This window comes from Hippocampus guttulatus, chromosome 4 (genome assembly GCF_054856545.1).
Source record: "Hippocampus guttulatus isolate MCC_2025c chromosome 4, RoL_Hgut_1.0, whole genome shotgun sequence".
Taxonomy (NCBI): domain Eukaryota; kingdom Metazoa; phylum Chordata; class Actinopteri; order Syngnathiformes; family Syngnathidae; genus Hippocampus; species Hippocampus guttulatus.
Genome location: NC_141264.1, coordinates 15,639,618 through 15,652,334, shown reverse-complemented (window position 1 = coordinate 15,652,334; position 12,717 = coordinate 15,639,618). Strand labels below are relative to the sequence as shown.

Genomic DNA, 12,717 nt, shown 5'->3' with positions numbered 1-12,717 from the left:
TGCTTTGCTCTCCGTCCTACTGCCGGCCGCTGCCGCACTGTAATTACTGCACTTCACAGCGAGTTACGATGCATCGACTGCGTGGTGACAAGGGGAAGTGAGTGCATCTAAATGAGATAAGAAGACTAAAATGACACAGGAAGAATTTTGTGGATTCACTTTTGGGTGCAAGGGTCCAGATTTAGTGGCGGCCCGGTGTACGGTGGTTGGCGCGTCAACCTCGCAGTGCAGAGGTACCGGGTTCGATTCCAGCTCTGGCCTCCCTGTGTGGAGTTTGCATGTTCTCCCTGGGCCTGCGTGGGTTTTCTCCGGGTACTCTGGTTTCCTCCCACATTCCAAAAACATGCATGGCAGGCTAATTGGACACTCTAAATTGTCCCTAGGTGTGAGCGTGAGCATGGATGGTTGTTCGTCTCTGTGTGCCCTGCGATTGGCTAGCAACCGGTTCAGGGTGTCCCCTGCCTACTGCCCGAAGACGGCTGGGATAGGCTCCGGCACCCCCCGCATCCCTTGTGAGGATTAGGCGGAACAGAAAATGGATGGATGGATGGGTCCAGATTTATTAGGTTTTTGTGTCCGTGCAATTTTTCATTAAGTCTTCAACTATTTAGTTCATCCATCCATCCATTATCAATGTCTTTTATCCTCATTATGGTTGTGGGTAAGCAACAGCATAACGCAGGTGATATTGGGGCGAGATGCCCCCGAGCTGTAGTTTGTACACTCCTCATTAAAACATATTCTCACAAGTCACAAATTGATATAAGTATGGATCTTACGAAATATACACACACTGACGTCTCTGAAGGTAGATGGTGTCGTGAGTGCCTGTCGTTTACACCAGCCACATCTGGGCTTTCCACAAGCACGCTGCTGCAAACGGCGGCAGCAATTATCCCGCTGGAGCTTCAGAATAGAAACACTGACAACACCCTGGCTTTTTCAGGTGTTACCAGCTGTTGCTTATTTATTGAATTTTTTTTTTTTTAACCAGCACTCGCTTGCGCTGACTGTCTCTAATTAGCGGCAATCAGACACAACTAACGTTGCCCGAATGGCACTTGAGCACATTTCCTCACGTTCCAATGCAGTCTCCTATTGATGTCAGTCCAAGGAGAGTTTGTGCGGGAGAGGCCTCCTCTGGAAATGTCATCTCACTTAATTCAGTTATTTCACTGTAATATGGTGTACTGTGAAAGGATTGTGGAGGATATGTTCCAAGTTTGAATCTAAAGCACTTTTTAAACACATTGTTTAACATATTAATAAATGGCAAGTGGAAAATATAGACACAGAGACATTGACTCACATTAACAACTTAAGCTGTAATATTTTCAAGAGTCGATTCCCTTCATTTCCTAGCCTTTCACTTGGCTGCTCTGCTTCCATTATGTGCATGTGGATGTTGTATGTTTTTTTTTTTTATCCAATCGGATTTCAGTCTTCTTGTGTTGCCATGTCGATCTATTCTGCCCAGGGCTTTCAGAATCAGTCGTGCTAGCCCCTGTAACTTAAACTACATGAGCAACAGGACAGTTTCTTGAACCAATCAGACTTCAATTTATTCCTCACAGAGAGCTGCGGCTCCATCATATCGGCATTTTTCTGTCTTCTGATTGGCTGCTCAGAGCAAGCCGAGATCAACTGTCAAAACACGTCTTTCGTAATCTACACAGAATAATTAATGAAAATAATCAGCACGTCTGTGGAATATGATGCTTATTTCATTATTGTCATGTTCTTACATATTGATTCTGAACTGCTCCACATGATGTGTATGTATACATTAAGTCCAGTACATCCCCAATGAAGTCCCAAGTACTAAATGAACGGCCTGCATTGATAAAACTCTGTTGTACTCCAAGGACCCCTGCATTGTATTCTCCTTGCAAAAATGACCGATCAATAGTCCTAAAATGCCAGGAGTAGATGACTTAGCAGAAGCTTATGTCACCATTTAAGCGGGATCAAAGGAGCCGATCTTGATGCGATAATGACAAGCGTACCTTCTTCCACTTGGTTTGCTACGCTAATTAGGGGACAAAAGTCCTTTTATTGTTACCGTTCCTCTCATTAGTGCGGCAATCCTCCACGCTACAAACGGCAGTAATTATTTTCTTCAATTTTGCATGGATGCAAACATGAAGATGGAATGCCGGGTGCTGTTTTGAGGCAGCAACAGAGCAAGCATTGTAAAATATTTACACACCGGGAAATTTGCAGATCATAGCACCAAAACTTGTAATTGGAGGCAGATGTAATGACTATAAGTCAGAAATTCTCCTCTGTTACCAGTTTGGCGTCCACCGGAGTCTGGTGTGTTCTTGTTCTCATCGTGATTGATAAGCCTCATCTTCATGCATAATTTGATCAAAGATTTTATGATGATTTATCTTTTTATCTAATTAATTTGCCGTCACTTCTGTGGCTCAGGAGATTGTGTGGGGCCTTCTTGTTGAATCATCTTCTATTTTCTGATAAATGAGGAAGACCACTTATGGAGTCAGAGCGAGACGTGATAACAAAGACCAATTAAGACCAGTATTGCTCAAGGCGAAATGAGGGCTGCTGCAGCCAAGTGGAGACTGTGGACTATAAAAATAGAATGTCCATAGATAAGGCACAGGAAGTGAGTTGTGTTTGTCTACATTTTGAGCCACACATCCTCAAACGTTACAATGACTTGTGGAAATATTACTTTTCAAGCATTTATTCAATATCCTTGTTGTTGACTTTGATCATCATGCACTCATTTGTAAAGCAATTTGGCACACGAGTGGAACAACTTTGTTTTACTCGTCACTTGCCCAGATTCGATAACATGACTGGAAATCGGGACACATCACGTAATTTTCAGATGATCATGATCAATTAAAAAAGATATTCGGCTCACGGAGGTGAACGTTTGCTGTGCTCTGTGTCAGCATAGCAGAATATGTAATCATCGCCTCCATGGCGGCGAAAAAGCTCCACATCTGTAAGTATCGTTATAACAAAGGAAGGACAAGTAGTAGTAACAGGAGGAAGGTGGACAAGCTATGGTAAATGCTGAGCTGTGGACGTGCAGTCGCAAAACATCATATTAAGTGCTTGGGTGATGCAGTACACTTAGCACATAGGTTTGTCTGAAACCGCATTATAGCGTAGGGTAGGTTTACACCATGGGTAGGGAACTCCAGTTCCTCGAGAGCCATATCCTGCCTGTTTTAGGTCCTTCCCTACTCCAACACACCTGATTCAATTGCTCCGGCCTCAACAGAGCTTGCTGATGAGCTGATCGTTTGAGCCTTGTTTTTTAAAGTTTCGTAGATTTGTGTCTTTCCGACTCCAAGTGTCTGCAGGATCTTTTTAACTTTGTGTCCAGCCTCGCTCAAACGGATGCATTTCACTCGCTCCGCTCCAGTCATTACAGTTCTTCTACGTTTCGATGCGATGATCTACACGACGTAAGTGAATAAAGTTAAAATCTTTCGCAATTACAGTAAAACGCACGCCAATAAAAAGTCGCTTACACGTCTTCGTTTCGAATCTGATGAATGAAAACGGCGAAGCGAACACGTTTCTTCGGTCATGTCGAGTGGGTGCTGCTTTTAAGCTAGTGCCGCGTTCTCCAGGACGTAAGTGAATAAAGTTAAAATCATTCACAATTACAGTAAAACGCACGGCAATAAAAACTCGTCGTCGTTTAGAATCTGATGATCGAAAAACGCGAAGTGAAAAGTTATTTCAGCGTTGTGTCTTTTCCGTCGCATCGTGTGGGCGTTGCATGTATTTAAGCTCCGGCGGCATTACACCTCCATCCGGGTTAGTGGGTGGTGGAATTTCCGCTTACGCAAGTTCCGGTAACACTTAATCGTAGTCAAAATGTTAATGCATAGGTTTTTATTCCGGGTGAAGGATATTCCTTTCCATAGAATTCCGGGGATGGGAATATTTACTGTAATGCATGCAATCAATTGAAACAACTTGTTTATTTACTGTACAGTCAATTCTATTCACGGTGGATTAGGGCTGGCCCGGTCCACGAATAGCCAACACTTGCAAATAATTGACAGCCATTGAAATGCAGTTGGGAAAAAAAAAATGCAAAACGCAAGACAAGCATTCAATATCTAGAAAATGGGTGGGAGAATCCCAACAACCCTTCCAAATAAAACCAAATTATTAAAAAAAAATTGGAAAACATTAGAAAAAACAAAATCCAACTGTATATGATGAGAAACCTTGGATTATTAATGATGGCAGTACAGAACATCCCTGGAGTCTATGAGATTTTGTTTGCTGTCATGTTTACTTTGCAGATCCAATCAATGATGTCATTGTTCAATAAACAAATGATGACACAAAAAACGATCTCTGATTCATAAAATGTAAAAAATACTGTATATTAAAAAAATATGACAATGGTAATGTATTCAATTAATTGATTTATACAATGATTGTGAGGGACTGATGAATGCTGTCGTCATATTTATGAATGCAATTCGATGACGTCCACCACACACGTCCGCGGAGTTCAGAATATGTCTGCGTACACCTGGATCAATTAGACCAAAATGGCAGATGGTGACCTATGCCACAACTTAGACCTGCTTTCATTTAGTCTTACATCAAGTCTACCTTCTGTCACCAAATTGTCAGGTGTGCCAGGAGCATATAATTGAAGACACCCTCGGTCCGCTGGAAACATGCTGCACTAGACTTGCCAAGGCACGAAAATGAAGTTGCGCCAATTTTTGCACTGAGCATGCATGAGCCTGTCGATGAAAATAGAGCCCAGTGTGTGGTCTACGCATGGTGACCAACACAATACACCACACACAAAACACAAAATATCTCTACTAACCAAATTGGATTTGTCGTACATTTTCAACAGGATTGTCGACTGACCATTTCTCATACAGATCAGGGAAGAAAAACCCCTGATAGGACCACAAGAAAATCGCTCAGAATAATATTTCAGAGACCTGATATTCGGTATGTCTGAACCCCACTTTAATTGGCTGACAGGTTTATTAATGTCTCTCCTGAGAAACCCATTGATTATTAATAGTAATTCTGCATCAAAGAGCCAGCTGCCAAGCAGTAGATCAATAGCTAGTACATTCACATCTTTTGCTGCACACACGGCAGGAATGTAATTACAATTTAATCATGAACCACTCATGTCTATCATAGTTGTAGATGTGTTTGACCCTTTTGTTTTGCTTGCCATTTGCCCTGGTAGCTTCACGCATGCTGTGTGTGTGTGTGTGTGTGTGTGTGTGTGTGTGTGTGTGTGTGTGTGTGTGTGTGTGTGTGTGTGTGTGTGTGTGAGTGAGAGACAGAGCCGCATGCTGTGTCAGGAAATGATGAGCATCCGAAAATGTGGCTTTGGGACAGTGCTTCAGTGACTGTAGAGTATTGATTTCAAAAGCTTTTAGCGCGTGGCTAATTTTCCATATGCGGCGTGTGCATGTGGCCGAGTGATTGCGAAAGGGAAAGGTAAGGTTTATGGGGGGCATGTGTGTGTGTGTGTATGTGTGTGTTTTACACACAAAGTGGAGGATTTTCAGGCCTCATTGCAATGTCTTACAGCTGGATGAGTTTTTTTTATTTTTTGGACGCACACCTCTGGAGCCATTGAGATATATTCCAGCCACGAGAGGCTTTAAGCACATGTGTTTTGCTCAACCATTAGAAAGTTGTGAGATGAACTGGTGCTGATTTGTCAGGACGGTATGGTTTCCTGCATTGAGTGGACACGTCTACAGCGTCTTATAGCAGAGACAATAGCTTGATTTTTTTTTTAATCCGCATTATATCGTATTTTTTCATTTGGCAGGGACTTGAATAAAGTATTAAATTGCACCATTGCTGTGAAGTGATGCCATTTAAAATCTTGATGAGTTGGGTGTGCAGTTTATCGGTGACATTCATCGCTTTATTATGTTGCACCCCTCCGGACAACCTACTATAACAAGTAGAAGTATGAACGTTCATTATATTGTAGCCGAATTGTCTGCGCCATTCGTCAAGTTGGAGCTGTTGAATGATATTTCAAGCTGAGCTCATCTGTGGAGCCATAAAACACAATTTTACGACGAACAAAAGAAGCCTCCCAATATTCACATTGTCCTTTGATGTTTAATGCCGCTCCGCCTGTCCAATCAATTACCAAATTCAACCTCAATGGGATGTAGCACAAAAAAAAAAAAAAAGATGCCCGTGTGGGAGCGTGTGAAAGAGAAAAATGTGCCCCTGAAGAATCGGGGTTGGTAAATGGCCATGACATTTGCTTTACACGGTGTGGAGGAGCATGAAGCACACTGTTGTAGGTTATCACATTTACTCCTGCTATTCATGCTCTGTGGTTGGTTACCTGTGAGGGACTGACACTTGCCGCCGCGAGAAGCCTTTCTCCTCCACCTGAACATCAGAGGTTGTGACTCTGGCTCTCCGGCATACAGTGACCTGGATCCACGCTCGTGCAGCTTTGCAGGCCTCTAAATTATTCACTTTGTTTTAGCTGTGCCGGAGTGCAAAAGACGCGGTGACATGAAGACGCGAACTAATGGGAGGTGAGGTGCTGCTACTCGCTGAGGCATGGAAGATAACCTCCTTGTGATTCCACTCTTCAGTTACTTAATTTCCCAGGTGCAGTAATAAGGCAGTGGATCTGCATCCACAATTGATAAAGTATTGAAAGGAATCATGATATTATTGTGTCCTTTGTGTGCACAGAGCACGTGTTTCAGTTTCATCGTAATTCAGGTTTAAACACAGAACACACGTTTCGGTTTTATTTCAGACAGGATTCAATTTGGTGGGATTTTAACAGTGTCTGGGATTGCAAATGGGCGAAATAGGATATCTATCCATCCCTTCAATAATAGATAAGGTGGCAGAATGTGAGACGTTACTGCTGATCTGAAGATACCCAGTCGGCCATTGTAGAGATCGTCAAAGACATTGCTCGTCATCAGAAACTGAAACAATGACCAAACATTTCCTTAAAAAAATAACTTTCTGTCCGCATCTTTTCCAGAATGCTCTGTTCTTCATCAAAATTCAGCTCAGCGCACGGCATTGGCGATACGTTCGAATCTCTACATATTGCAATGAAAATAGGCTTTCATCCCCGACGGGAAAACTCGTATTTTCCTTTGTAAAGGAGATAATATGACATATTCATTGTATTCGAATTCAAGTACATTTGAATGGTAAATGTTACTTTCTTATTGTTGACCTTCAGTAACACTGAAAAACAATTAGACGGAGCTATTATCGCTGAAAAATTTCCCAGAATAGAGAACGACTGTCCACAGGTCACTGTCACCGGTGTATTGATTCATTTTGGACTTTTGCCTCGTTACCGGGTTCATTGAACATTAACACAAGTTAGTCTGCATTATCGGAGCTCAAAAAACATTCCAAATTCTTCCAAATCTAGGACATTTGACCTCCTCTCTCTTTCTTGTTTTCAGCTCAGCGCATATGCGTGCGTTTGGAATCTTAAGCCGCGGCCTATTTCTTGTAGATTTTGCATGTTCTCCTCATGATTGCATTGGTTTTCCATTGCGTTTCTCTTACATCGCCAAAGCATGCATGTTAGTCTATTGAAGATTCCGAATTGTCCATTGGTGTGAATAGCTCTTTGTCTAAAGCAGTGGTTCTTAACCTGGGTTCGATCGGAACCCTAGAGGTTCTGTGAATCGGTCTCAGGGGTTCGACCGAGCCTCTGCCATGGAGGTTAAGAGACACCAGACTCAAAATGTCAATTAGTTGTGGCACGCCCACTTGGCCATCACTGGCTGCAGATGATCACATTACATTGCTTGTCCAATCAGTGTTGCGGGAAATCTAGTTCGCTCAGTAGTCACTGTGTGACTGTCGTGATAGGACGTCATGCAATTTAAAAAAAACTATATTTATGCCATGTAATGTTATTGACTTTTTTTCTGTTTTTCATAAATGTGTTTTTTTAATGTCTTGAATTTGTAAAAAAAAAATCACATGTTTATTTTTCACTAATGAAGGGTTCAGTGAATGTGCATATGAACTGGTTGGGTTCGGTACCTCTTAGAAGGTTAAGAACCACTGGCCTAAAGGTGACTGGCTGGTCCAGGGTGTTTCCCGCTGCATAGGCTCCACCTCACCTGCCACCCTAACTAGAACGGAAAATGGATGGACAGACGGGTGGATGTTACTTTTTGAAGTGTGTTTACGTGGATCAATACAATCATTTTGTAAAATAAGGTGTGCAGTAGACTACAGTTGAGAGACAGTTTTTGGTACTGGAACTCCAATTACAAAGCAAAACTCATCTTTCCATTTACTTTTTCAACTACTTGAACTTGGTGAATTGATGAAAATACCCAAGGATCGAGAATCATAGATGCAATCACCCTCTCCCTGGAGTCCTGTTCAAAGCAGCCGGTTTTAGGAGCTGTCGTGTTCTGTCCCAAGCAGATAAACCATGGCTCACCCCACCCCAACCGACTGTGGGATGTGCCAAGGAGAGTACGGCGTTGCGTTGCCATGACGACTACTGAGAGTGAATCCTCGCAGAAACATGGCAGCCGGAGAAATTGCATTGTACGTTTGAGTCTCGAACAACTTGGAGAATTCCAGATGCAGTAGTCAGTGGTACTTTGCCGTTCTCTTCACACTCTGGCATGCAGGTGGAGTTCATGTGGCTTTTTCTGGTGGCTATGCTAATGACTGCGATCGCGTGGTTTCACTAAGAGCGTGTTTATGTACCGCTTTGCAGAGCACTAATCACACTCTGCATCCAACAAGCTTTTGGTTTTTGACATGATATTGCTTCTGTGTAGCTCGTGCGTCACTTGTGACCAAAAGAAATTAAGTATGCCAGGTCTTTGCCCGTAGCTGCCAAGTCATTAAGGATGAAACTTGGCGTGACAATGTTTTTCAAATTAGAGGCAAACACATTTCTTGACATAGGCGGCTCACTAAAAACATTTTTGGTAATGTAAATTCACACAGACCCATCTCTTTGGAACTGGCCGCCACTTGTTGGCGTCTATGACATTTGACCAAGATAAAAACAATTTGAATAATCAAGAGTAAATGGCTGGATTGATGATTTTACCTTTCTTCCCTGCTGCTGTAGTTTAAATGTGTGACAGGTTAAGATGTTATGTGTGGTAGCATGCTTGAAGGGGACAAAACGCCAGCCATAACAACTGTACATTTTAACAGGTCCGGTATCGTCAATGGGTTAGACCAGGGGTGTCAAACTCAATATATTAACAATTTATTTAACTATTGTTTAAGTTACTGTCATGAGGGGTTTGGTAACAAGAAAATTCTTACAATACAGTTTCTCCCTTCTTTATTACATCTCAGAATTTTTAATTTTGGAAGAGATTTCAGCAAGCATCATGAAAGTTGACGTTTGCTTTCGCAGGCCACATGAAATGATGTGTTGGGCCAGATCTGGCCTCCGGGCCTTGAGTTTGACACCTGTGGGTTAGACCTTGTGGAAATTTAAACAAAGTTAATGTGATCTATGAGAGACCGTACTTTTTGATGTCTGACAAACTCTTGACGGGAATCTTTTTTGGCTTGAGATGTGTGAAAATACGCAGAAACTGTGACTGCTACACTGCACAGCCAATTTTCCGTTTGGTCAGCTACAACCTGTTTCTCTCAAGTAGTCCGGTTCATACTCTGAAAAACACAATGGCAAGCTGTGTGGTCCAACTGCGCACTTTTTTACATGTCGTTATGTTCAATTTTTTATACCGTACCATTCCAGTGGGTCATTCATGTCGTTTTTTTTTTAAATTTGGAGTTTACATATCTCTGCCATCTTTTCTGTGCACTCATGTACTCCGTGTATGTCCAAGCACATTACGCTCTGTAGCAGTGGTTGCGTCACTCCCCTGTTGACAAGCATATTTAAAATTCCAACCAATCGCAGCATCCTCGTCCCGAGGCTGCAAGGTCAGCGTGAGCAGCGACACTGTCTGCGAATACTTTGCAGCATAGCACTAACTTAAGATCAGACTGAATAATTCAGGAACCTGCCAGAAATGTTTTATGGCCCATTTTCCTCCCATCAGAAGCTCACTTGTTCAACCAGCGATGTTTCACGTAATCGTCAAAGCCTTAAAGTATTCATTTTACACAACACTGAGTTCATGTCCTGATCTCTTCTCGTGAGTGTTCCCATTGGTGTCTTCATAACTAAGAATTTAGTTTCTGTCTTATGAAACAAAATTATTTTATTTCATGAAGATATGTCCAGTTCTAATAAAACTGCTGTCATTCAAAGAGTACAGTATTTCCATTTTCTTTGGGGGCTGCCGATGGAGTTTTGCAAACTTTTACAAACTAAAGCCAATTAAAATCACAACGTCCTTGGCGGAGGAAATAAACACCTTCTTTGATGAGGAAACCCTTCCCACTAAAATTGGACATTTATGATTGTTTGCACTTTTTGTCAGTGTGTTTTCAGCAGATAGATAAAGCCGAGCATGACAGTCACATCCTGCCAGTAGTGATCTGTACAAACACCCGATACAGCCGCCCACCTTTCCCCTTGTCCTACTATGGTCACACATTGGAGCAACACTTCTGATTAAAGCAGTCGAAGGAAACCTATGGCCTGTGGGCCATGCATTTTCCAGATTACCTCCAAGTACAAATGATTACAATAATTTGCGAACACCAACAGCGGACTAAATGCTATACAGTACAATGAAACCTACCATAAAAAATATGGCAATTAAGTATTTGTATAGTTGTGCCCCTCCTATGCATTTAACTTCCGTGAACACATCTATATGGCATTTTAATGTGTATGCTTGCATTAAGCTGGCAGGCTTTTGTTGGATGCAATTTCACTCGTGGTGCCACAATCGATTGGTCATCGATTTGTAAAAATATGTGGAATTGGAAAAATATTGGAAAAGTTTGCGACCGACTTCTGGTGATCAATGCCTGTACTTGCCAATCACAAAAAACAATACGCAGCATCTCATACTTAGCTGCATATAGCCAACGAGAGATCAACTGTGTGCGTCCCCCGCCCCCCTGCAAAAAAAAGAAATAAATAAAACAACAACAAAAAAACTGAAGCTCGCACACTTGGGATCTTGTTTGGAGAATTGTGAGTGCGAGCGTGAGAACTAAGGGATACTATAAGTTTACATGTAATGTGTGGGAGAGGTAAAACACTGTGCTCTATCTGTTTTTTTTTTTTTTTTAAATATGACTTCTGTATATCACATATTTTCAGGTATTGCAGGCTAGTCTGGAACATATCCCCCACAATAAATGGGGGTTCACTGTATAGAAAATTGAGGGAAGGATGTGACAAAAATGAGAAAACATTTAACCGTAAGTACTCTCTTAGCCAACTCAATCTTCAGTACGGCCTTGAGAGAACTTCATAAAAACCGAAAAAGCTTCCCCACCCTTGATTACAGGGATTCCTTTTTGTGCTCTCAGATTCTGAATGCTTGTGCACTTCTGATCCGTCTGTTTTTTCCCCCCTCTCCATCTCCCTTCTGTTGCCTCCCCTCTTCACCCCATCCCTGGCTATTCTCTCCCTTCCTCTTTTTTTTTTTTTGTTTCCCAGGCGAGAGATGCATGCTCAAAGAGGTGTGTGTGTGCCGTGTGCGTGTCAGCCACAAGGTTGTGTGTCTTTTTGTGTGTGAATGTGAGGGAGAAAGAGAAAGCGAAAGAGAGAGAGAGAGAGAGAGAAACATAGTCCAAGTCCTTAACACGGAGCATGCCTCTGCGTCCGGCAGCCGGCAAACATGAGCCACCCAGCCCTCCACGGCAGGACCAGCAGCAGCAGCAGCAGTGCGCGCACACACACCCGCGCGCACTCCCCTCTTACGCACACACCGCCAACGGCAGCCAGGGTGCCAGCACCGACAGCGGCAGCAGCTCCCTGGAAGAGGACATCGTCGGCGCCGGTAACGGTGACAGCGGCGTTCCCATCGCAGTCTCGCCGGCGTTCCTACCCGCCGCCACTGCATCCATGGAGGAGCCCACAGGCAACACGGTCGTGATCCGCATCGGAATCCCAGACCTGCAACAGACGGTAAGAGACAGACTGGAGACACGCCTCTCCCCTCTCTACGATTACTTTTTGCTTCAGTCATCCACCGGTGTTTTCTTACTTTCTCTCTGTACCTCCCTTGTTTCATCACTCTGTTCTCCATATGTTTCTTTTTTTTTTCCTCACTGGGTTTATCCATGCTGCTGCCTTTCCAAAAGCCCCGCTAATCAATCAAGCTCTTCATTAAACGGGCTGCAGTTGACTTTGACAATTGGCCACTTAACCCTTATGTACTGTTCATTTTCTATGCACACATAGTATATAGTATCTTCCGAGTCAATTTTGGCTAGGACTGAGACTATCCCTCATAATCTTTGCCTAAATCAAATTTTGAACTACAGAATTGTTCAAATTGTAATAACAGCTTGGGTGACTTTATTAAATGGATGATCAATCCTTAATTAATTTCCGAGAAAACGTTGCAGGTACCTGTTTGTCCAGCAGGCGTACATCTCACGCTTGTGCCAAGGCACCCTTTGACCTCTGTTTGGCTTGTCTGCCTTACGTTATCATGTATGATCATTCCTGTGCCGCTTAACTCCTCCAGTGTTTCGGGATTTCCCCATGACATTTTAAAGACCAACAGGTGCATGTTTCTGCAGAAGCCTGTGCAATTATAGCGGGAATACTGACAGTTC

General features: G+C 42.8%; 1 protein-coding gene across 4 annotated transcripts in view; it reads left to right on the top strand.

The window, feature by feature from the left end:
- Positions 1 to 12,717, top strand: part of shank3a (SH3 and multiple ankyrin repeat domains 3a) — a 194,398-nt gene that overhangs the window by 44,445 nt on the left and 137,236 nt on the right. For 3 of the 4 annotated variants that reach the window (XM_086109498.1, XM_086109496.1, XM_086109500.1), the window contains 2 exons: positions 11,591 to 11,613; positions 11,763 to 12,061. In XM_086109498.1, coding sequence (XP_085965624.1) covers positions 11,598 to 11,613; positions 11,763 to 12,061 — 315 coding nt within the window. In that variant the 5' untranslated portion in view covers positions 11,591 to 11,597. Of the gene's footprint in view, positions 1 to 11,590; positions 12,062 to 12,717 lie in introns of all 4 variants that reach the window. The other variant, XM_086109497.1, reaches the window with a different exon arrangement.